At 37.6% G+C, this 26,581-nt stretch overlaps 1 protein-coding gene across 4 annotated transcripts in view; it reads right to left on the reverse strand.

The window, feature by feature from the left end:
* opa1 (OPA1 mitochondrial dynamin like GTPase) overlaps nt 1-26,581 on the reverse strand; it is a 46,031-nt gene that overhangs the window by 13,081 nt on the left and 6,369 nt on the right. The window contains exons 5-29 of one of the 4 annotated variants that reach the window (XM_006637644.3): nt 26,070-26,123; nt 23,666-23,739; nt 22,468-22,575; nt 20,536-20,589; nt 19,917-20,021; nt 19,451-19,537; nt 18,927-19,040; nt 18,497-18,577; nt 18,143-18,217; nt 17,558-17,629; nt 17,111-17,210; nt 16,429-16,559; nt 15,568-15,640; nt 14,887-14,959; nt 14,676-14,791; nt 12,993-13,057; nt 12,424-12,500; nt 11,634-11,799; nt 10,723-10,875; nt 10,436-10,544; nt 9,755-9,834; nt 8,376-8,516; nt 7,614-7,730; nt 6,526-6,619; nt 5,581-5,691 (exon numbers count right to left, since the gene is read on the reverse strand). In XM_006637644.3, the coding sequence (XP_006637707.2) occupies nt 5,581-5,691; nt 6,526-6,619; nt 7,614-7,730; nt 8,376-8,516; nt 9,755-9,834; nt 10,436-10,544; nt 10,723-10,875; nt 11,634-11,799; nt 12,424-12,500; nt 12,993-13,057; nt 14,676-14,791; nt 14,887-14,959; nt 15,568-15,640; nt 16,429-16,559; nt 17,111-17,210; nt 17,558-17,629; nt 18,143-18,217; nt 18,497-18,577; nt 18,927-19,040; nt 19,451-19,537; nt 19,917-20,021; nt 20,536-20,589; nt 22,468-22,575; nt 23,666-23,739; nt 26,070-26,123 (2,430 nt within the window). The remainder of the gene's footprint in view (nt 1-5,580; nt 5,692-6,525; nt 6,620-7,613; nt 7,731-8,375; nt 8,517-9,754; nt 9,835-10,435; nt 10,545-10,722; nt 10,876-11,633; nt 11,800-12,423; nt 12,501-12,992; nt 13,058-14,675; nt 14,792-14,886; nt 14,960-15,567; nt 15,641-16,428; nt 16,560-17,110; nt 17,211-17,557; nt 17,630-18,142; nt 18,218-18,496; nt 18,578-18,926; nt 19,041-19,450; nt 19,538-19,916; nt 20,022-20,535; nt 20,590-22,467; nt 22,576-23,665; nt 23,740-26,069; nt 26,124-26,581) is intronic. The other 3 variants (XM_015361295.2, XM_015361296.2, XM_015361297.2) reach the window with 3 other exon arrangements.

Consider the following 26,581-nt stretch of genomic DNA (forward strand, 5'->3'; position numbering starts at 1 on the left):
AATCTGTACATTAAGCTTGTTAACAAAATAACAATTTTCTATTGCTGATCAGAGTCCTGGCAATCATTACAGGGAGATTAACTTCAGTAAGCCCTCTGGCCAACATCTTTCAAGCAAAATCAGTGTGAAAAATCTTGGAAACATCTGGCTAAAGGCAGTGTGGAGAAGAGGAGTTAGGGCTCTGGACTCCTGACTTTTACCTTTAATTTAAAGCCAGGCACCTTGCTCACAATTGCTTCAGCAAAACAAGCTGCAAACGTCTATAAAAACGACTATTTTTAAGCTAAGTAAGTCACTTTGGATAAAAGTGACAGCCAAGTATATGTAACTTCTACAGAAATCCTGCAAAAAGACAGACGATTCACTTAACTAAATTCTAACATGGAGCTTAACACAACCGAGCCTAGCACAACTGCTGTAATGTATTTCCCACCCCTGCAAAACAATACTGGGACATACTCTCATGAGTGTAAGGGAACACTCGAGGTTTCTAAAGGACATAGCCAGAGGAGGCACATTTTTCTCTTTGTCCTAAGAAGTGCCTGGTTTTCCCAGGTCTCGGGCTCTCAGGAGAGCTGTGCAGCGGTGAGCCCTGGTTCAGTTACTGACACCTGCGCAGGTGGGAGCTCTCTCAGCCTGTTGTGCTGACAGAATGACCCCAGGTCACACCTCTTCTCCCTCGGTAGACACATACCAGCGGTCTTATTAAGGTCTTTGCTTTCCAACCCTCTGTTACCCCGACATGCCAAAGGGCTCACAGGACTGTTTTTTTCTTTTATCTTTTCTCCTTCTCTTCTTACTCCAAACACAAAAACGGAAAACGTACCGATGACAACCCAGTGAGGAGAATTTAATAGCCCCTGAGTTAAGACCCCCCTGCCTCCAAAGCAACGGTATCTTCCCTGTTCAGTCTTGCAGTGTGGGCAGAGCACTAAGAATTTTCTCTACGCAGCATTCACTCCTTTATAATCTCCAACAAACACAATATTAAGAATCTGACAAATTCTAAAAAATCACCATTATACGTTTATGGTATAGATTATCATTTTGCTCATCCTAGCTTTTATTTTAACTGCAAGATTATATTTTGCCTAGATTCTGTAAATTTGATTGCCTTCAGAATGAACACAGAAACACAAAAATATCTAAACCCCATTTTTTTTTCTATTCTGTGAGCAGCCTCCAAAAGCAGAGGAATTCCTTATTATATTCTCAAACCACAGATTATCTTTTTGCCTAGGAGAAAATCTCAATATCTGCTCCAGCTGCTGTTTAGCTCCAAAGCACGGTACTTACACCAAAACTTCTCACAGAGATGAGCCCTGCTGTGTATTCTGTTAATCAGGTTTATAATTAGGGTACTGGGGTTATTTTAAAATTGCTTATTATTAAATTGCTTAGTGAAATATACAATCTCACCATACAGTTACCATTTCAAAAGATTGCTCTTTCAAAGTAAATCTGTTGACTATTAAACACAATTAAAATTGTTCTGAATAATTTAATTGGTCTTAATATCAGACTTAATAATACACCTAGAACACACCAATATTTATCTCTCCACTTACATGCACAGTGAAGGGGGATGCAAGCTAGGGCATGTACAGTATTGCGTCTGGCAACCTGGGAAACTCTGAGAAAGCAGCCACCTGCTGCCTGGGTGATGTGAAGGCATCACGCAGAGGCAAACAGCAAACAGAGGCAGGAGGACAGGCGTGCTGCTGCAGACGCTCTCTAATCCAACATCAAAGCCCCAGTGAGCCCGGAACACATTGCCACCTTGTGCAGGAAGGCTGCAAGGCCAGGCAAGCCCAGGAATTCCTCTGCTTTGAAGAAGACCCAAGGAAACATTCGCGCTTGTTGGTTTTTCTTTAAGCTTTGTTGCTTTTTTTTAATTAGAATACTATGAAAACCTAAAAAAATGGAGGAAGTTAAATAAGCTTTTCAAACATCAGTTGACAGCTGATATGCCTTTGTTTGCTTTGGCAGTGTCTGAGGTACCAAGAAGACCTTTTGACTGCAGGAAGGACACAGTCTGCTTTTATGTCAGGTAATATACAGACAGGATTGCCGCACTGCACACACAGAATGACTGAGGAGACTGAGCAGTGTGTTCCCTTCCCATATATGGCATTGTACCGAAAAAATATTACTGATGCAGGTAAATGGTTAAACCAGGGTGCAGCACCTGTGTTCAACATAGAAATACCACCGCTGTCAAATTAAATTACCTCAAATGAACTTAGAAATATGGAACTTAATACTTAAAAAACTATCTGGAACAGCATGCCTTTCATTTGTTCATATACGATACTGATTTTGTTTCTGTTGTAGACTGTGTTAAAGTACAGGTACATTGTTAGCAACAGACCTTGATATGCATACACAAGTATATTTCAGCAATACACAAGCAGAAAAGAGCTTCAACAAGGCTTATTCTTCAGTTTTTTAAAACTTTTTTAAAACAATCACCTCCTTCGAACAAAAACATCTGAAAAGCCAAGCTTTAGAAATGTCATGGTCATGGCTTGTACTCACAAAAAAAGAGCCAATCACCACTTCTCACAAATTACACACTTACGTCTAACATCTAATCTAATTACATCTGGTGCATCCTCATCAGTGTTTTATTAAGGTTGCTTTAACAGGTCAACACAAGAAAGAATCAAAAATAAAACTCCTTCCAAGAGTTAAATGTGACCCGCTCTTCCCGTTATAAAGTTTTTCACAGTTCAAAGACAAAGTTTTCGACTTTAGGAAAATGTGTTATTCTAAATACCCTGATTTTAAAAAGCCGTATCTGTAACAGCAAAAAAAAAAAAGCTCCCTTTCTGAAACTGACAGGAAGATGAACAGCTTATAGTTGAGAACGGGCCAAACAACGCTTTCTAATGCCACAGTTACTCATGCATCCCCCTTCTTTATTTTTTTCTCTACTTTCTCAACTCTGATGCTGCTGTTTGCAAAGCCTCCGTAAAGGGAGAATAAGCCATGCAAGTGCAGCGTCTTTTCTAGCAGCACATCGCCTCTCGGAGAACATGTGGAGGAAACACGGTTTCTCAACAACATGGAGGGCAGCCACTGGACAACTGGGATTTCTTATTTTACAACAACAAATCACACCAGGGCAGCAGAGCTCCCCAAGCTACTGATTATTATTTACAGCTAAGCACTTAGCAGTGCTCAGATTCAATATCATGGCTCCTCTCAAAATGCTTCATTTGTTCCTTCAAGCCACGTTCCCAGTGTCACTTGTTTTTCTAACACCAATTATCAGCTGCACAGTATTTGTATGGGTCTTGTTAAAGGCCTGTATATCCCGTTAAAACCAAATCAACGCGAAGAAGGGAAAAACCTTCTGGATGTTTTTTGGTTCTGGAGGACATTTTTAAACTTCAAATTAGTAACACTACTAACAAAGGAATCCTTGTGAAAGGATCTTCATTACCACTCATTCCGTCTGGACAGCAAGTGTACACAACAGCGAGCTGATTTAATATCTGTGAGTCACCCAACTGTCCTCCTCCTTCATCAGAGGAAATTCCGTCTTTCAACAAGACTATATCCTACGCACTTTCCCGAAATAAATCATTCCAAGTGTTGTGTCCCCTTTTTTTGTACTTTGCACGTGATTTATTAATTAAAGCAAAAGGTGTGTGCAAGCAACAAAAAGCACCCTATCTAGGGAGGGCTATTCTCATTTAAAACAATTTTGCAAACTGTAGCATTGCTTTTCTTACTGGTTATATGGCCTCTGACACCAAAGAGATGTTCAACATGAAACACCCTGCTTCCTCAATTAAAATAATGAGTTAATATCTTACTTTCTTGCCATGAGCAAAACCCTGACAGCAATTTAGCGTCTCAAAGTGCTGCAACACAACATTCATGAAAACCTAGATCATGATATTTGCCTTTGGCGTGTGTTTATTTTTTTAACAACAGCAGTGCCAGTGTGTACGTTTCATGTTTCACAGGCAATTCCTTATGCAACAGTTAACAGTTTCGACAGTTGCAAAACTTTGTTAGAAGTTAACAATGGTCAGACAATACTTGATGGCCTCAGACAATACTTGATGCAAAGGAAGGCCAGTTGTGATTTTTTTACATGACCTACTGTGTTGCTAGCAAGATTTTTTTAATTACAAAGAATTTTTAGCTCTCAATAGACACATTTCAACTTAGACCAAGTTCACAGAACGTCATGTCTAAGGAAAGGAAGGCAAATAGGGAGTCTTCATCTGAAAGAATACTCCAATTTAGGTGGCAGTCGTGCACAGTGAACTGCTGTTATCAGTTTACTGAAGAACAGCAGAGGCACAAGTCTAGACTTGTCTACCACACTCACAGATTGCACAGATTGTCCTATTAATTTATGGCCCGTTTAACACAATATACAGGGATACTGATGTGACATGCAGAACAATTCTAAAGACCACTCTTCTTTCACATTAATTGTAAATTAAAATTAAATCCAGACAGGAGAGAAGAAACTTTGCAGAGAGGAAAATTCATTTGTTCTGTTCCTTGATACAACATACAATAAAAAGGCAATAATTCACTGCCACAATATGACTGACTCACTGTACCAAACTGATCCCATGTTTTTTAAAGATTCCCCCTGAAATTTACTTTTTTACTGTCATTGTAATATTTCAGATTTCTGAACTTCTCCTTGTTACCTCCTCTTTTTCATAGTAGGATTAAGTCTCTAAAATCTGGGGTTTAACCTGATTCTAGTATTCAAAGTAATGTTAAGTCAAAAGCCTTTAATTTTAGCTATAAAGTTAAATTTGACAGAAAGAAAACAATATTAAAATCTGCAGTAGATTGTAAGACATTTTTCAAACACAAATATATGAAAGTCAGTCTTACATAATTATTTCTAAAGTATTTTTCTGTATTAACTGTATTAAAAAATGAACAACTGCAACTGCAAACTCTATTCATCTTTGGATATATTAGTTTAGAGTACGCTAATACCATAAAAATAATACAGCTTTGGCTTCTCTAAACAAAAATACCACAATGGTTACAGATTTTGTTTATAGTGACTAACAGCGCTCCCTTCTGGACAAAAAACAACGCAGCACCTTATGCCAGAGAGGAGCACCTTGTGAGCAGGAAGAGGTTTAGATTATTTTTTTAGATTGTCTGGTTCAACACCAGTGAAAAGGAGTGCCACCCATAACCTAAAAAGGACATGTTTCTAGAGTGTAGGCTGTATATGTGCAGAGGTCCAAGCGTGTGAAACCAAAAAACCTTCTGTGAAGCACATTCAAAACATACCAGCCAATGGATCCTCAGTTAGACTTTATGACGCGATGACGCAACAAGCAGTGGTACACCTAATAACAGAACCTCATTTTTCCTGTGCACGTTACAGCTTTCAACACGTTGCTTGGCTGCCAAAATCAGTTTGTCTCAACACAGTCAGTTGCCAGGTCACAGGCAGCTGCAGCCTCAGGTCATAAAGCAGAAGGCTTGTTTACCTGTTTACCAGCCAAGCGCTTCCTGACCTGACACCAGCTCCTCCAGAAGGCCACCCCAAGGTAACAGAGGAAAGCAATGTGTACTCACTGAGGTCCTCTGCTAGCTGCACCCTCCTGCCTGTTATCAGCTGAACCTTCTTCTCGTTGTTCTCCCCCAAGTCCTCCAGCACCTCCTTCACGTTCTTCTCCAGACGGCGGACTGAGGAAACAGAATAGTGGCAGCTGAGCAGAGACATGTTCATCACCCAGGGGTGCTGAGAACTCAAGAGAGGGCTGCTTTGGTCTTAGGGTCACATTTTGGTGTGAAAGGGTAAGACACCACAAGCATCAGAACAAGAAGGAAGAAGCCAATCACTGTGATACATTGTTAAGAACAGAAGTCTCTTCGGCTTCATAAAGAACAAAAACAGCATAAATATGAATCAGTGCATCCGTGTTAAACGGTCTTGAGTGTAATATGTACTAAATCACCAGGTGTCGGGCTTTCTGAGGTTTCTACTCATGATAAAACCTGTGGGAGAATTAAATGAACTATAAATAAAAAGCTCGCTTAACTTGAATAGTGTTTTAAGAACATATCCAGACATTGAGCATGAAAAAAGAAAAATTTAAAATGTCTTCCTCCTTAACTTCCACAGAACGCAACATAACTTTTTCATTTAATATCCATTTTCCAAATAATCTTCAGCCCACTGACTGGATTAAAATAAAGTGGATATGTCCAAGAGTTTATAATTGGCCTTTTGGCACAGCTGGCCTTGGCATAAAACCTCCAGCTCCTGGAAAAAAGGCACAGGAACAATTCAGATGAACAAATCTTTCAGAGACATGGTTACGTTTTTTTTACCCTAACTAAAACACTGCGCACTCCACCTTTCAGTGCTTCATAATAACACTTGAAAAATACTTTACAAAGAGTCTAGATGTGTGTAGGCTATGCATGTGCAAACCTGAGCACATCTCATTTCTGACAGAGAGCTACCTCAGTTTAACCCAGCTTTCATTAAGCAAGGATGAAGTCGTCTCAGTGTACCTTCAGTGTTTGTAAGCTGCTGTCTGAGTGTGTTTGCTGTAATTCCAAGCATTCTCTGGATCCGCCAGAACAGGACCACATCATTGCACTCCAGCTGCAACAAACACAGGAAAGATTTATTGTTTTGGGTTGGCAGGGGTTTCAGCTGTTTTTCCCCCCATCGTCTTGTTGGGGCAAAAGTGCTTTTCTCTCTTCCTGCAAAGAGAATTAGTTGTGTCTATCTGGCCCTGTTGGTGGAATGTTGCTGCTGGTAGGGCTTTTATTTTTTTCTTCTCCTATTTTTCATTTTATATTTTCACCTTTTATAACTGGAATTATTTTGTGCTATGTATGGAAACAAAGGTGTACACATCCAATTTAAAATAGACATTTTGCAGATTCACTTAAAAGTAATCTGAATATTTATCCAAACTGTATAATATCTTTAAGAACATTTCACAGGTTTACCAGTTCTCTTTTAATTAATTTCAGGATTTAAAATAGCATTATATTGGCAAAACTGAGTGTGAAATTCCTCACACGTGTGAAAGCTGATAAGCAACTCTGAAACTGTCCACACTGTCCTAAGAGCATATCCTTGTATTTTATAAAATAGTAATAAAACAAAGCATGAGACACTGAGACCAGATTATAAAGCTTTCCTTGACCATTCAAATCTAGCACATACAGCACATAGGTAAGCATAAAGTGCATACTAAATACAGCGTGCTTGGTTCTTCTATCTTTTACATCTTTTGTTTAGTCTTATCTTTTATTCCACTTCATGAATATGGCTTTGGACTGTTTTTTTAAAAAATAATAACATTTACATTTTTTTAATGCAGAAATATACAGTAATATGCACTTGTCTTTGAGTTGAATTTTAATAATTTCATAGAATGGTTGAGTAGAATAGATTAAATTTAAAGATCAAAACCACCAGCTGCATCTGGTTTAATTATCTACAGTAGTTGTTCTAAAAGTCCATCCAACTGAAGTCCCATAAGGCTAACATGAACACAGCAATTAAAGCACTGAAATGACCAAGAGACTCAAAAACATAAAATATAACTGGACAGAAAAAATGGATCAATTATTGACTTCCAAACCTCAGAGTCCTCAAAGTGGCGCTGATAGTAGTAGAATCCTCTTCGACAGAGGTTGCAGTGAGACAGTGCTTTGTGCAGGAAGTGGCGTCGATACAGCTGGTGCCATGTGTCCTTTATCTGGAGAAAACAAGACAAAGAGACATAAAACTCTAGGAGAGGAAAATGACAAAATAGCAAAGATGTATTTCATGTACATACAACTTTGAAAAGGTATTAATGGATTTTCTAACAGATTAATTAACTGAAAGTCTTTTGGAAACAAGCCATAATTCTAACAAGCTCATTAGTGCTTGATTTTACTTAATTAGCGTGGTCAGTGGATTTTGATCTATTATTATCTCACTTGCAATGACAATCTGCAACTATCTGAACAGTAAATATATATTTATATCTCTTCATAATTCCAAATTACAAACAGACAATACTAACACATACATCTGCAAAACAATTTTAAAACAATTAATTTGTTTAACTTGGCAAATAATGTCTTCAAGCTTCTGGTAAATCAGAAACCATAAGTACGTATCTAGAGGCATTATAAATCCAATAAACAATACTCATTTGAAGAATTAGTATAAATTGCAAAACGCTATAGGAAGTGTTTTGGAGACAAACAACAAGATCTAAAACATACAAGAAATAAGATGACAAGAATGATACTACATACAACCAGCACATTCTTGAACTCAGTAACATTTGAATTAGCCCAACAACACTTATACAGTATGTCAGTGTCTGACTGGTCTAAGTATTGATACTCACCAAAATGGGGTCCACCTCCACCCCTCTGGCTTCCAGGTTTTTCCGCACTGTAGTGACCTCATCGTTGGCCAGATACGCTGTATGGTCCTCATTCACTTTCAGTAGCCTCTCCAGCTCATTTCTGGTTTCACTGCGAACGTGCTGCAAGTGGATCCAACAAAAACATTTTAAAGTTGTAGTCTGGCAATGGATTTGACCTCGTCCTATGAACCCTGAGCCACGATGGCACAGGTAAGAAGTCTGAACACCTTATTGTGAAACCTTCATTGTGACACCAACAACAAGAGAGCAATCGGCCTCTTGCTAATAATATGGCCAGGTCACAGGTGGTCAAGCCAATTCAAGCCCAGTGAATGCTGGGAGTACCCAGCTATTTGTGACCACAGGGGAAATCCTGGTCATAGCTGGCAAAAGACATAGCCCAGAAATGAAGCACAGATATATAGACTATTCATCTCAACATGTACTTTCAGCTAATGAGGAGCTGAAATAGTATTCAGAGTACAAGCTGACTCACTTGTACTTTGAATTCTGAATAATTTACTGCCAAAAAGTAAATGCCTTTACCAAGATTTGTATCACCATTTTTATCACCATACTGTCACATATTTTCAAGAAGTTAAAAGTAAAGAGGGATGCAAAACATACAGAACTGAATTGCAGGCAAGTTAAGTTTCTATTGCCATGATTTGGGAAGAGTTTTACAAGATCCAACAGATAAAAGGCAATGCTCCTACATGTTAACTGTATATAGCAGTTAACATTTTACAGATGAAATAAAAAAAAATGGAAGTCTGCACCCATCAGAAAGTGCAAAAAATGTTTACCGTCAAAAATGGAAAAGAGATGTTCTGTTGAATGTATTACAACAAGGCAAACATTCAAATTGATGTCCTGTAGTTTGCAATTTTGCTGAAGCAAAAACCCTGGCTTTTTTCATGTAACAGCTGGATAAGATCCTTGAATCAATTAGCTACTGAACACCAACCAAGCTAGATGGATAAGATAGATTTTATATTCTTCTGTCCAGAATTCCACATGGATGATCTTACTGTGGCTCTGATAACTCAGGTGGTTCACATCGACGGAAAACTAGAACTTGACTTAACTAACAAGGCATCTTAGCATTTCAATTTCAGAAAGAACACGCAATTTAATACTGATCAAAACTCATGGGACCTGGCAAAAAAGGATATAAGATGTTCAGGTAAGAAGCTGCATTAGCATATGCAGGCTGCAAAGGAACAAGTAAAGGTTTATTAAATGCTGAAACTGAAGAAGGCTCACACACCTGAAGAAGGCTCCCAGCCGAAATGTTGTGTTTTTCTTCTCTTTTCAGCATGGAATAAACCTTTACTTGTTCCAAAATAGGTACTGACCTGTTCTGGTGTGCGATTCTGCCAGTACAGCCATCTCTGCTTCCAGTCTGGACCCACCATATCTTTGATTACAGATTCAGCTACAAGACAAAAAGAAGATAACAAATAAAACACATTTTAATTCACAATAAAAGCTGAAGGATCCCCCATTAAATCTGCTGACAATGAGATCTGGAATAGCCGACTGTGTGTTTTTTATGTCTTGCGGCCCAGCTATGAACTCCGTGACCTCACACAAAGGAGGATGAGGCAGTGTAGCAGACTCCTCCAAACCGCCCTCCTTCAAGCCACTCATCTTTTAACTCACCATAGCCTACGTAGCCCAGTGTAAGACATGCAGGGCCCTCACTGACTGCACTGCAAGCTTGCCAAGCTCTGACCGATGGATCCCAACCCATTCGTGCTTGGGGAATCCCAGTCACTGTCAGATGGTGGCTTTTCACAGGTTCAAACCCCTGGCATCTTGATCATAGCTCTCAGCCTAAGCTCAGGTAAGCATCTTTACTGATAACGTCTCTCTTTAATAGTTAGCAGTAAATTGCAAGTGTATTAGCAAGTCATTACTTCCATACGTAAATGTTGTATTTACATGTGTTTTAGTGTTAACTTGTTTTTTTAATCCCTTATAAAGTCTGATAGGAAACCCTGAACTAAAGTGCTGCTGTCTTTATTAGAACATACTGTCATTAAGACGAGACTGAAGAGTCTCTTCCATGAACTGTATTGCTGCATCCCACTGTGGTTTGTCAGTTATGGACCGGTCTTCCAAAGCGTTGTGTTGGATAACTCTCTGCAAGGCACAAAGCACAGTCACATTTATTTTTAATGAATAGGAAATCACAACAAAGAGAACTACAAGGTTCACCTCAGCAGGCTGAAAACATAAAACTAGTATTAATTCCAGTCCAGCAGCTCACTAGTCTTACACACATGACACAACACGTGTCGGAAGACAGGCGTTATTTTACCAGACTATCCTCGGCTCGCTCATTCCACTTGTGCCGCTTAATGCTCTCGTCTTTGACAGCCTCCTTGAGCTTGTCGAAAATGTCATCCTGATCTTTGCCTTTGTACTCGCTCATGAAGCGGGCAAACTCTTCCTGAAGGGTCTCCCAGGCCACCTGCAGAAACAACAGAGAAAGTCACGGAACTAGATATTGACACAGTGCTTACTCTGCCAAACCTGAAGCCACAGATAGATACAAGAGCTGCCTTTCCTTTAAAATAAGATTCTGAGATTCTAAATTAAACAAAATATGTATTCTGAAATAACTGTACAAGACAGAGCAAACAAACTAATTGGAAACTGTATAATGCAGTAACTTGTACTTGAATTTAGTTTTAGTTTGGTTAGTTTATCATACACTGATACTTTGGAAACTAGGATCCTTTTTATGTGTGTCAATCCTAACAGTTTTTTAAACAAGGCCATGCTTGCATGAAGAAATGTGAAAGGTACGAGGTTATCGCTTTCTACTGCTAAGAAAAAAAAAAGAAGTCAGCTAGCCAGTCAGTAGTTTGGGAGGAGCAATGTTTTTCAAAATATTTACTTTCAATTGGCTCTTTTCCAGCATCTGAATTCCAGGGAGGTATCATATTTAGCTTTTGCTCAGCAATTAACCTAGAATGACCCTTGTCCACAAAAAACAAGTGCCACAAAATCTGACCAAGCCAAGAGTAATTCTGGGAGTGCAAAGCTTAGTCACCCGTCGAATGTTGAGAAAGAATGCCACTGTAAACCGTAATCTTAACATAGTATACAGCACAACCTTTGTTTTTTAAATTGCCACATCTTATTTTAACTAATCACTATGTCTCATTCTCCATTTTCTACCCATCTCTAAGAGTCTGGGACTGTCTTCTATGAAAGTGCAGTTACCTCCAATGCCTTATGTGGCAGCTGCTTGTCAGTCCACTGCTTGAGTTTGATGTCAACAGTGGTGTTGAAGGTGCCAGAGTTCACGGTCTGGGCAGCTGGTAGGTAGATGTTCTCAATGACGTGAGTGGACACCCTTTCCCACAACTTCTTCTGAAGAATCGCTTCCCTAGAGTTAAAAATACAACAGGGTTGCTCATTTATCATGGGATGATGCTCATATTTCATTGTTTCAAAGGGCCTTGTTCTGCTCCTTCTTATCAATATACACATCTCCAATACAGCCAACTAAAAACAGCACTCAGAGCTGGCACACAATAGCTCACAACAAGCAATTTATCATCTTATTGATCAGGTTACATTGATAAATCTCATGCAAGCTCACTTAACCACCAGGCAGCTTTGTTTGGTTATGATAATTATTTTTTTATTATACAATTCTTTCAAATACTAAACTCAACTGTTCTACTTATTTTACTTCACATTCTAAAATAAATACATATTCAACATCATACATAAAAAATTTATCTCAGTTAAAGTACTCTGAAATGATGCATATAAAACTGGCTGATCAAGTAAAAAACACACTTGGACTACACTGTTTGCGTTACACAATCAATCAAAACAACACGCTTGTAAGAAGAGAACATGCTGAAGATCACAAACTGGATTAACAGCCAATCCTAGCAATTTTTAAATATTTGTTGTTCATTGTAAACAAGTTTTTATTTTCTCTTAAAGTAGATTTTGTGCCAACATTTTAACACACTATTCAGAAAACGAAATTACTTGCCAATGTTTTGGTGTAACTTGACTCAGGCTGATCACTTCATCCAAGATTTCATTTTTGGCCTTTTCAAAGAGTTCATTCTAGGGTGAAAAAAATAGAAAAGTGAACAGGTCTACAATACAACATGACTTACACAGCTGCAAGAGCTTATAGTAGCCTTTTCAACTCCTTGAGACAAAACGTGTTTAGTATAGATTACAAAAACACCTATAAAAAAAACTGAAATACATGTACTTTTCATAGTCTCACACGGTATGAAATACATAAAACAAATCGTAGACCTTTTATGACATCATCAAATCTTGATCTATATTCTCTTCTCTTTTGAAAGAACCAATTAGGCCTTCCATATTATAACCCAATTCTCATTGCCAGGCTCCGACACTGACCGACATAAATGAGTAACACCCATCACGTCTCTCAAAGGCAAGAGCTGGCAAATTCAAGAGATTCTTTTGTGTTTATGAGACACTCGGATACAGACATTTAATAATTCATGAACTTCGGTTACTAAAATCACCCATGTCTTACTAACTGTGAACACCGACTCTGTTAGACATTCTGGGGTTTACCCTGTCAAGTTCCCGCAGTCGAGGGTAATTGTTCTTCCACTCTGTCTCCAGGTTGAAGCGTGATGCTAAGAAAAAACACATTGTGAGCGCATGGATCAATACTTCGTCTCCCGGCAAAATCATAAATAGATAAGACTCAATGACATCAGATGCTCCGGCACTATAAAGAGCAGACTTTGTGTCTTCCTCATTACCAAACTGAAAAGGTGAAAATAATCTCCCAAAGGAAGCACTGCACTTTTTAACAATTCAAATTTCATATCTGTGACTAGATATTTCAATAAAACAAAACATAAAAGCATTCCAATGTCAAATATTACCTTCATATACTTAGGTTTTCACAGAGGCTAGTACTGTAGTTAAAATGTACTGGGATTATAAAAAGCTTTGCATATTAGAGGAATTTCTGTACAGATTTCAGTGAGATTTCTTCAATTTATTCTGAAATAAAGTGCTGTAAAGCGTCTGAAGATTCAGCAGCGGGCTTTCAAAAGAAATGGACTAAGGCTTCACATACCATGCTTCAGATTAGCTAAAACTATAATGCAGCACCATGGACACCTGCTAAGGACAATATGCTATTATTACCATTGTGTGATTGTTGTCTGCCCCCGAACGCAAGACATAAAAGCCTCGTTCGCATCACAGAAAAGAATGTACAAACTGAAGACAAATTCTAGGAACACTATTTCTCTGACAGGAAATGAAGGACAATCACTTTCACTCTTTATTACAGGACAGCCTCCTTGCTAAATGTCAAAACAATATCCCCCTTACTTCTACTGGAGATCTCACACTCTATTAGAACCATGTATGCAATTGCAGCCTCTTCAGGGGTGCTGGTGACTTACTTTATTTCATGCCGCCTGTGAAAGTGTGACCCAGTCCTGTGACTGACCCTGCTGAGACTCTTTCTCATGAGAATTACTGTAGCACCGAGGTTTCACACAGCTTTATACGAGAAGACGTGAGGTGAGAAGCTATGGCAGCATGCCAAAGCCTTAATCAATACAAGCTGAAAAGCTCCCTCAAACAGCGCTCTGCCTTTGCCAGCGAGCTCCGCTAATAAGTATAAACTGTTGATTTCTCCCACACGGCTCGACACAGTGGGATCCATTACCAGTCTTGCGCTACGGTTCTCTCATTTTTCATCCACAATGGATATTATATTAATTGCTTCGTTATTTGTGTCCCCTGCAGGTTTTCATTCAACTTTTGATGTGCAAAACAATCAATAGGGAACACAATGGAAAACGGAGGCAGCAGTGGCGAATCATAAATCTACCCCCTGTCTGCTGTCTATAGTTTAGCAGCCCTTTAATTGTTAAAGAGAAACAGGAAACCAGGAGCAGAAAACACAAAAGTTCCACTTTCAAGCTGCAGGCCAGCTGTATTCCTTATTTCTAATCAGCCATGACACATCTTCACCACTAAAGATGGCCAGTTCTCTGAAGTGAAGAAAAATGGGGGGAAACAACTACTTTCTGAAGCTGCAAATAAAAACTTTTTTTTTTCCCCGAGATGTGATCAATAAGCCTTCACTTCGTGACATGATAGTATGACTTACAAGAAAGATTGACTTATGACCTTGATTTAACAGCCAGCTTGCCAGCTTTGCCTTTCATAAACTTTCCTGTGCCTTGTTCCCTGTATCCTGACGCTAGTGAGATTACTTCTCAGTACCTTTAAATGCATCTGCCTGTTGCTCGACTGACTCACGGACCATCTTCCAAAAGCAGTCAGACACAGCCAGGCTCAAGTTCTTTGTAGTCACTTGATGAGCTTTCAGCATGCCTGTCCTTTTAGGAAAAAACAACATTTAGACACTGCTACAGGTACTGCAGGTACTAGTCTGGTATGAATTGGAAATAATATTTAAATATATAAAACCTACTTCAATAATCTGGAATTCTGGAAAAAGTCTTCTTCATAATCTTTAATGGAGTCAATACTTTCACTGCTACTACCTGTTCAAAAGAGGTAACAATTAAGTACCCTTGCGATTTTGCAACCAGAAAACAATATATCATGGACACATCAAGGTTATAATCTTAAGGGCTGTGGCAGTTATTATAATAATAATAATAATAATAATAATAATAATAATAATAAACTTTATTTTATATAGGTTCAGGCTGCAAAGGAACAAGTCATAGGTTTATTCCATGCTGAAAACAAGAAGAAAGAGAACACAACGTTTCGGCCGTGGAGCCTTCTTCAGGTGTGATCGTTTTATATAGCACCTTTAAAGGTGGCTTCTCAAAGCGCTTTACAATAATAATAAATGAGAACAATAATAAATAAAAACACAATTTCAATATACTGAGGAGACCATGGATGGTGGTACTGGGAAAAGCAGAGGGGTAAAGAACGGAACCAGTTAAGTAAAGGCTACTCTAAAGAAGAAGGTTTTGAGTCTGGATTTGAAGAAGTTTAGAGAAGGTGACTCTCTGATATCCTTGGGCAGAGAGTTCTGGAGCTTGGGGGCATAACAGGAAAAGGCCCTGTCACCCATACAATGTAGACGGGCTTGGGGGACAGTAAGGAGAGCAGAATTAGAAGAGTGAAGGCCTACCTTTTCCAGTCACAACAGCAAAATAGCCCAAAGCTTTCATAGGAAATAGTTTTCCTTCAACGATTTGTTGAATCTGAAAATGAATTTTCATAATATTGTATTTAATTACGTCAATTAACTGATCTTCCATTTAAAGAGATGCATCACACCCACATAGCAACTTTTTATCCCTTCCCTGAAAACGATTCGATTCATCATCCTGAGATTGATTCATCATTGCACACACATCTACAAAAGTAATGCACGAAAATTTCAAAGCAAATGATTCTGGTTCTTGGCAATCAGTCAATCTACATTACCCTCTGCTTCCTACAGTCGGAGATATAACCTCATTTTAGACCTCACTCTTGTTAAGGCCTTCACTTTCCTTCACTAAGCTAAATTCACGTTTTTTTTTCATAATAAACTAAATGCCAAAATTTTCTTGACAGTTTACAACACGATTGTGCTTTTTAATTAGAAAACACAAACAGGGACAACCTTTATGTGGTGTTAGATGATTCACGAATACAGCTGTTGGTTTCTACATTATATACATGCATCTATAGGTTCCTCCTACTTAAGATATAAATGATGGTGTAGAAAATAAAGGAAAAACACAGTAATATTAGTTGAAAATGTTTTTTTTCCCACAGAATCTTTTATAATTTATTCTGATACAATCCTTGCAAAATACCTAAAAAGGTATAAGTACAGGCACAGTAACTGCAGGCATTTGACCAACACTATACAATTGTAGATATTTAATGAAACAGTACCCTCTACAGGTAAGACAGGGTTCGGAACAAATACTGAATTTAACCACACGACTCAGATTTGCATGGCCACCTAAAACTACCTGAAAGAACCTTAGTGTCTCACCCTGCTGGGACTGGCCAGGTTTTTCTCCGCCAGGTCCACTTTAGTCAGCACAAATATAGTTCTCTTCCCCTGAGGGTCCATTTGACTGACCAGGTCCGTCACAATGCTGCGCTCCGCATCCACAGAACCATCTTAAAGGTCAGAGTAACAAGAACACTTGCAAGAATAATCCCATGTTCATATGTCAAAAAAGTACTTTTTCCGTGTTCTTACTGGAAACAAAGGAACTTCTTGGCAGCAATGAGGAGTAGAACATTGTACACTAGTATCATGAAAGTTGTTTGTTCCATTATTTATTGGGTCTCCCCAAGACAAACAAGACATCTACTGATTACTTCAGTATAATGCTCAGTGGTATACTGTAAATGGGTACAAATGCAAGTCATTTATGATTAATGTGTCAGATAAGTCAATTAATAACACCTACACCCAAAACCAAAAGTACAGTGCTTCTTCTAAACCCATCTGAAGAAATATGAAAGCCTACCTATGTATTATTTCATTTTTTAAAAATAAATGTATATTAATTAGATAATATTGTACTAGATAATGTTCCTGGCAAAGAAAATCTCACCCTGCTCACATTTGTTTTGAAAAAGGTGCTAAATTTCAAAGTAATCTTTTTCAGTGTATGTTTTACACATGGGTAGTGCAATTTAAGCGAAACACAAGTACATCTTACCTTGAATACAGAGAATGATGGCATTTGGATTCTGCATGTAAGCCTTGCTTATGCTAAAAATGGTTTCTTTTGTGTCAGCTGCCATGCCAGAGGTCACGGTCTAAAATAAAATAAGAAGTTCTCAGGTTTAAAACAGGGGCAAAGTTAACTAACCTGTTGCAATATCTTTCACTTCTCTTCAGTTTCTTTGCTTTAAAAGCTAAATAAGTTAATTTACTATTTTCATACTTATCGTTTAGAGAATTAGTTCTTGGAAACAAAATGTAATCATATTCATGTAACCACAACAAAAATAATTTCCTTTTAAACAGCTGAATTTAAACCAATGCTTAAATTTAATAAATTTAAGAAATGGAGTGCATTTAAGAAATGCAGTACACAAATGCATTAAGGGATTGAAATGCTTAATGAGGCAGACTGGACCCAATGTTACAAAAAAGCACTTACACTAATGACACCAGGCAGGTCCACCAGTACCATTCTCTGTATGCCAGGCCCCTTCACACTCAAAGATATGGTCTACAAAATAGAAATGGTAAGACATTCTCTTTTATTTCTTACATTTTATAAAGGAACTAAGATATACAGTACAATATGTGTTTTTCCATATACTTTAGATAGTTGACAATAGAACAATGCAAAGCAGGTGTTTTCAAATTTGACTATAAATATTTATGATAAATGTCAATTTCTCTGTTTCTTTAATGAGCTTAGAAGAAAGTGCAGCAATAACTTATAGAAAAGTGCATTTTAGTAAAATCTCAAGTAATCGTTTCAGATATCCAGACTAAAAATCATAATCACAAATATATAAAATAATAATTTACTAATAATTTTTATTAGTAGAAACTGTTTTTAATCTTTGAGAAAGCATGCATGGTTTTACAGTCCATTTAATTCCATCTATTGCCCATTCATTGGTTTCCAGTATTATATATTATAAAAGAGAAGATTTTAAAAGTGAATGAGCCAGGGTACTTTATCTGGTCCTCTAGAGTAAATGTAGAAATCTCATGCACTCCCTGGTCTTACCTCTGGACTGACTGTTTGTCCTTCTTTGACACTCTTCCGCATTCTGATTTCAATTTCATGTCTTAAGGCCGCAAGCTGAGGGTGGAAGAAACAGGAAGTAAAACGTACCTTTTAAAAGGAAGGGCATAAATCAAACTTAAAACTTTGAGGCCACTGGAAGAAAGATGTTCTTAACTGAATTACATCTAATAAGGTAAACTGAAGCCACTCTCACAGCTCTTTATATTCTGAAACAAAAACTTTGTCATTTTCTTTATACATTTACATTTCTGAAAGGTCTCCTTTGATGCTCTCTGATTCCAGTACAGTGCAAGTACAATGTATCACATACTGTAGGTTTCTTCTTTAACTTACATCCTCTTCTTTGCTGAGGTCAAACTCGCGGGTGCTGTCTTTAAACATGGCAACGTGGTGAGGGCCCTCACTCAGCGTCACCTGGGAAAACAGTCAACCACGATACAGGTAAGAAAAATGGGAAAGGTAAGAAAAATGGCAAAGCCGCTCCTAAAAAAGTGAGACTAAAATTTTTTTGACATGTTAATTCCCTTAAATGTAAGAAAAAAGAAGCAAAGTATACAATGAATAAATCAGAGTATGTTTTTCTATTAAGGTACATTAAAAACCTATTGCCCGGTATCCGACGTTAGTACCTAAGAATGTCTTTACAAGTCTCCATCAGACATGGTCGAAATATAACAGAGTGGACAGTCACAGGCATTGAAAAACTACCCCAGTAATAGGCAACATCCACCCTTTTAGCTGGGGCACAGAACATTTTGCCTACCTTGACAGGGGCTCGAGTCATCATCTCCCCAGACCCTCGGGGGAAAATCCTGGCCTGGGCAATCATCTCTAGGACACTGGTCTTCCCAGCACTCTGATCGCCAACTACCACAACCTTCGGCATGCAAAACATAAAGAGCTCAGACATCACCGGAACTACTGTGGCTCTTATTTTACGTGTCGAAGCAGCCAGAAAAACAGAAAATGCCAGCCCCGTCGTTGGAAAACTCATTCAAAAACTAGGACCCTACACACAAAGCATTTCCAAGCTTAAATTCTCATCAGAAGGAATGGTGATTTAAGTGCTTGGGTGTTCTCGATATAGGCCCCAGACATAAAAAAAGCTGCAAAGTGGCTTTTCGTAAAGGCTTATGCTGGTACTCTTCCAGGCCCTGACAGAAGAGCCTGGCGTGATGAGTCACTTGATCTTGCGAACACCAGCGCCTGCTGTTCTCACAGCTCCCCCATGATCTGCGAAGAAGAGCACTCACTCACGTCTTCGCACCTCGCCATGGCAAGCCTTACCCTTGGCAGGTGATCCTGGGTGTTATAGTTGGAGTCGTAGTCTGAAAGGACGTCCAAGACCTCAGAGTACATGTCAATCAAGGATTTCTACAACAAGCAGAGAAACAGATTTCTGGATACAGAAATTACTGGTGCAGAATTTAAACCTGTAACTGTGGACTTTTGGCACAGGGAATATCTTTGGTCATGGATGTTATCTTTTGCTTTCGGGAAGGGTACTTCAAATTTCCTGCACCTCATTAATGGATCATACTCTTGCAGGAAGCACTGTGCAAGACCAAGAAAAATAAATGTGAGGGGATGTCCATTAAAGAAAAGAAAAACACTTTCTCTTTTAAGAAAAGAAAAACTCTGAAACGGTACTAGCCAGACAAAATTCTGTTGCCTTCTTTCTGGGTTAATGCTGTTTCTGTCACCTGCTATTTTAAAGCTTTGGTAATAGCCACCCGCCCATGAACAGCGTTACCTTGACCTTCCTCTGGTGAATGCCCTTGTCGTCTTTCTGTAGCACCACTTTTCTCAGCTCCTTGTTTTCCTTCTCCAGGCGCTCGAGCATCCTCTGGTACTTCATCTGAAAACCACCATGGAAATAGACTTTCAACAGCAGGAACTGCCTCATTGTCATATTCGGAGTTGGAAGAAGCCAATATTTTAGTTTTATTCTGCTTCACAAATTAATCAGTTCTAATGCCTACAAAGAATTAAAACCACAGTGAGGCTCCTTAAAAGGAACTCAGTTATGTAAGCAACACAGTACAAGGATGAGGTACATTCCTACTGTGGTGTCTGTATAGTAACCTTCAATAAATGTATAAGAAAAGCTACAAACAAGAGAAGGCCAATTGGCCCATTTAAGCTCATTTGGCAAGTACTGGCAAATTGATCCAAGGATCTCATCCAGCTGTTTCTTGAAGGAAGCCAGGGAAAGGTTGAATAATATGGCTAGGTAGCTTGTTTCATACTCCCACAGTATCACTCTTGGGGTGCCTTAGGAAATTATATTCCATATGCAGTGTTATGCTTAAATTATATTCCACTCTCTCATGTACTACTAAGACTTCAGTTGTTTTTTTATTAGTCTATACCTGAGTTCTGAGAAGCTCCTCTTGTAGTTGATCTGCTTTCTCTTTGTCAGATACCTAAAATATAACAGACAAAAATGTTTCCTCTCAGATAAATGACTTTAAAAGAAATCCCCACAGCTGCCAACCCTGTTTTTGTTACCTACCCTTTGACCTATAAACCACTTTGGAAAAAAATGTTTTTATTACATGCAAGAAGCATATTAAGCAGTCTCAGGAAATTTACAAGTAAGAGCAAATCACTTGCAGTGAGTGGCAATGACATAATGCTTTCTTTCCAGAAACAGAGATACCTGTAAAAGAGAGAGGCATTATCATATTACAAACAAAAGGACAAAGATTGTAGAAAATCTTTATTTGCACTCCAAACCAGTATTGGTTGGATAAAGGTCGCAGACGTCAAGAGAGACACAGGGCCTAGTGTAAAGAGGAAATAATGACTTGACAAACAAATGAGAATGGCCAACAACATGGGAAAAGCAAATACTGTACTGTATATGGACATCTGGAGATACTACTGTACACAACGCCCTTCTCAACATTTAATTTGAAAAAAGATTTCTAAAAAACATATTGAAAACTCACAATATTTTTACAAAGTGAAAGGAAAGAGTAGTTCATTCAGCCACATCTCAAATTTTCCTCTATATGGTCATCATTTTATATTTTTGGTTTTAAACTTAAGCGTGGTCCAGAATTAAAGGAGTGTCATTATTGAAATGTTTTGGTAGGTAGTTCTTTGCAATTCTGAAATCAAAACCAGACATCCCAATAGTTTTAAGTAGGCTTGAAAGATGTTTTTCAATGTAGAGAGAAGGAATTCCTCTTAATGAAATTCAAATATCCATATATCAGTTAACTGGTATGAAAGCATTGTTAGTTTTAATTTTCTATTTAGAATACAATAGTAAAGGAATTATTAAGCTGATTTCCAAGCATGTCAGTCAATTGATGGAAAGTCATGCTACTTGATTATTTCAAACTTACACCTCAAGCAAACCATCACCAAGATTTTGGTTCCACCTATTGACTCATTCACACTAACAGTATTTTGGGGAAAGGGAGCCTTATAATGTGCAAAACCTCTTTTAATAATACAATAATTTTATTATTAGTACAGTACATCATAGAGATAAAAACTTCAAGAAATTATTGCCTAGAGGGAAATGTTAAGTTGCTGTGTATTGATACAGAAAACTGCAATAATTTACTGAAAAAAATAAAAGCTGGCAGTATGACTTTCAGAATTTTCAACAATCTAAGATAATTACCTTTTTTCATTCCATTTAATATCACTGAATTCTTCAAAAACAATATAACAAACTTGAGATACCCATTGAAGGAACAAATAAAAGTATTAATTTCAATGTTAAATATATATTTAGTCCACCACCTGTATTGTACAATCTCCGTTTTCACAACAGACCTCCAGATACATACGGCAAAGCTCATGTACTAGGACTCATATGGATGGACTAATATTCAATCAATAATCAAGCTAGAATTGATCAGGCTAATCAATGACTCTGCAGTACCACTGTCCAATTTAGGAAGTCAGCTTTTCGTAGTGAACAGAGTGAAAAGGCGATGACAGGGATGAGCATTACTATGATGTAACTTCAAGACAGCCCAGCAGAATATTCTATTAGAACTCAATGCTGCATTCAGAACAATCGGCGCTAACAAAGGATACTGGTCCTCATGCCCACTTGCTTCACAGAGACTTCACACACTGTGAAAAGTGGAGGGCATCCATGACAAAAAACTGTTAAATTTGCTGTTTAGGAAGTGGCACCTTCATGTCAAATGTATTTTCCAGGGCTAAAATGCTCTGCTGCTTCTCGCATAGCACAAGGAGTGGCCCAGAAAATTTCTGTTAGTGTGAATTAATCGATTGTTTTCTGAGCTGTTTTTTTTAATGTATGGAACCTTCACCTTTCGCTTCTGCTGCGAGGAGCTCGTGTTATAGCCTGTGGCTCTGCGGGCCTCCTCCTCGTGCTCCTGGATTTGCTGCTGTATGAGAATGAGCTCCCCAAGCAGACCCTGCCGTGAGTTTACAAAAGGAGAGAAGGGAGGGAAGGGGTGAGGAAGAAGACAGTAAAATCAAAATAAAATAAAAAAAAATGTGAGGGGGGAAACACGTCAAGGCTGGAACAAAACAAAAACCAGTGAAGAGAAGGAAAAGTAGAGGTCTATAAAAGGGTATGCAAAACTAAATTACGTTTTCAATTCAGAACTGTGAATCTCAATATACGAAGTAGGAATCATCAACCAAGCTTTTAATGAAACCTCACACTGACCCTGAGGAGCTTGGGGGCTACAGAAAAAATAGAAAAAAACTAATTCTATGAAAAAAAGTCCTTTTAAGCCTCTCTTTAAAGGGACGATTTATGAAACATATTTTTAAACAAAAACCAAGCAAAGTAAATTTGTAATTACCCTGGACCAAATAAATATTTCATGTGCACTGCACTTACTGTGAAAATAATAAATTATCTAACAGGGTAATTGCTACAGCTTTCTACTATGGGAAGATGAATTGCTGAGCTTAAGATAGAGGTTAAAAAAAACACTGCCCAAGACATTTCAGAGCAGTCCAATTCCTCTGCTTTCAGAAGTTTTAGATTGAGCATGAAATAGGATTCAAATGACTTCTAATTTGGGCCGAACGGCATGTTTTCTTTCTAGGCTTTGTCTGTTGGAAAAGGGGTGACCACAGAAACATCAGAAAATGTAATGAATCATCATGGATATGAAACACATAATATGATATGAAGACAAACTACTCTACACCAACCTATAGCACCTCTGTAAAAGTATGTACCATTTGCACAAGAAATATGAAAAAAAGCTTCAGTACCAATCTTTTAAAGGATAATTTCAATTTTAAAACCTCAGTTCCTTGACATATAAACTGACATATACCAATGGAAAGACTCATCAGGTATCTCGTAAGAACGAGGACTATATACAGTACTGTATGTATGTATGTATGTATATGTTGTTCTTTGTAAACATATAGTATCCTGTATGGTGAAAGACAATAAAGACACAACAAATGCTGCTGACGCCAACAATTATTTGTTGTGTTTTTAATGCCTCTCATTATAAATTTAATTTCTTATGAACTTGCCTTCTTATACTGCTTATCATTGCTGTCAAATCCTTGGTTTCCTGTGGTTCTGAATGTAGATTCCCCTGATGATTCTATGTGAATCATAAACAAAAAGATAATAAATGCAGTTAAGGACAGCAGCATGTTTTCTTTTAAACACGTACAGTATATTTAAAGTATTGCACATAGTTACATCACTTTACAAAGTAAAATACACAATTTATTGAAAAATTCTTTCTAATTTTTCCTGTATGTATATGTATTTTTCTAGATTAATTGTAGAATCAGTAATAAAAATTAGTGCTATTACACTGCAAAATATATTAAAAGCATATGTGGCATCCATATGTATCAATATCCAATTTCCATATACAATAATCCATACGTATTAGTACACATTATAAAGCAGCCACAACCCAATCATACTTAAAAGTTTGGAAAATTCAAGACAGAATATTGTTTTTGTTGATGTTTTTAATTAATTGGAAGAAACATTTTTGTCTTTGTGGTTATTAGCGAGGTAGAAAAATAGTCTATTCCTAATACTGATAATCTTTCTGGGTACAGATTCAAGGCATATTCACTACTACATAATTCAATCTAAAATATGTCAGCTGTAAGATGTCACTGCAAGAAATTGTACATTTAATCTACAGCACATAATACATTTCTTTCTCCAGGCTTATCTAATTCAACCAGGAACCATAGTTTTGGCAGGTATGTTTTTACATTTTATAATGTATTATGTTTTCCCCTACAGGGAAATATTAATGGTGTTCTTTGTTGAGATTTCTGCACTACGATATAGTACAGATATAGTACGGTACTATGTCATAATTCTGTAAGTCATACATACAAGATGTCAGTGGAGGTCATTTAGGATTCACTGATACCAAAGGGCAAACTTACATAATATGCACTCTGAGTGCCTTCACCTTGCTTGCTAATTTCAAGCAAAACAAAATGTCATTCATGTTACTTAGAAGAGGCAGTGGCTGAGTAATCCTCAAAAGAATAGGAAAATTATAGGCTTACATAACAGACCTCACTATCAGAAATTATATCCTTAATTCACTATAAATACCAATATTTAAAAGATATTTGCTAGAAGTCATTCTTAAGATTTTTTGCTTCTTATTATTTAGGGGAAAAAAACGCTTTCCACACGTTTCATACTCTGCACAGATAGCCTTTGACATATCAAAAAACTCATAAATCCACTGACTTTATTATTGCAAGCCAATTAAGGGTCATCTTTGTTAAAGAGATACATACTGTAACTGCATATACTCCTGCTACTGATTCATATTGAGACACCAACTAAAGCAGTTTTGGTGGGACTTTTCCAAATTTGGTAAGTTTTTCCAAACTTTTGAGCAGTATTGTTATATTACACAGTGAAAGTGAAGAGCCCAGTCCTCTCATTAGATCAGAAAAGGTACAGAGCAAAGGTATTAAAAGAAAGAAAGGAAGTCAAAGGAGGCAAACAGCATCTCAGTTGAAAATAGAGGCTTTGTGTCACCTTGGCAACACTGCACAAAGGTGAAACAAAAATGAACACAGCAAAACGATTCTTGTAAAAATATCTGTAAACAATACTTTTATCTGTTGTTAAGTGCACTTCAAAGCAAAAGTATAACTGGTCTGTTTCATGTATACTCCGATTAGAAGAGTGCAGCATTCTCAGCTTCAAATTGAAACATATAATGTTTTTCAATTACTTTTCATCTTGCAAAGGTCCTTACTGGCCACTGACATAACCAGACTCAGACTCAAAATCTTGTTCATGAAGATAAACTGTATATGTTTTACATTTACAGCTATAAACCTGCTTAGGGTCATGTTGCTGTTTAAATCCTGAAATTATAAATCCACTTTAAGAGAAAATTAATTTAAATAAACTGTTTTTCCATCCAATTTAATACAAATGGATATATTTATTGGCTTACATTACTCATTAGTGGGTTAAGAACATATAGCCAAAACTGGCACACAGGACTGTATTCTCAAAGTAGTTATGATACATATCTCTAGGACAATAACATTTTATACTTTACAAACTGACAAGCAATTGCAGGCGTGTAAATTAACTTCAGAACTAAAAAGGCAACAAAGACACAACTGTTCAGGACTGCAGTAAATGAGAAACATTTCTTGGTCAACTTTCTACTGCTGAGAAGCTAAATTTGAAGATCAACAAGCAACTGACCAAGCGAAAAGAAAATGACAGGCTACTGATGACGTACATGTTTTGAGATGTCCACCAAACCACTACTCTGATTCCACAGCCACGTGTGGGAAAACAACAGTAGTATTTGCAAGTCTAAGCTCGTGAAATACAAGAACGAGCAAAACGTCAGTCAGACCACGTGACCTTCCAGACTGAATCAGGGAATGGGAGCAGACAGTGGAGTTTACACACCTAACAACAGATGCAGATCAGAAGCTCCTTTGACTTCACTAACCACACTCATACCTGTGAAAAATTAGCAAAAAGGAGGAAAAAAATCAAAAGATACAAGCAAAAAATAATATAGACTCCATTCAAGTCCCCCAGTTGCCAAATCTTTATAACAACATTTACACTATTTTAACTAGATAAAAGCCTTCCAGTATGTCATCAGAAGTGTGTTCAGATGTGTATGGAATACAGTAGACCTATTCAGTCCTAATAAACGTTACATTACCATCATGGGATTTTTTCATATTTGAAATACCTACTATGTCAATGGGGTAAAATTCTGCAAACTGGTAAAACCTTGCTTAAAGCTTGAAGTCAGCTTTAAACAAAACTACTGCTCTAGCCTAGAGTATTTAAAATCTAAATTTTTGGTGGGTTTCAAATGAACCCCATTTTACCTTGTGCATCTTTCTATCTTACACTAATTCCTGCGCATTTAAAGAAAATAAACAAATCTCTGCTAACAACGTAAA

Source organism: Lepisosteus oculatus, chromosome 13, assembly GCF_040954835.1.
Source record: "Lepisosteus oculatus isolate fLepOcu1 chromosome 13, fLepOcu1.hap2, whole genome shotgun sequence".
Lineage (NCBI taxonomy): Eukaryota > Metazoa > Chordata > Actinopteri > Semionotiformes > Lepisosteidae > Lepisosteus > Lepisosteus oculatus.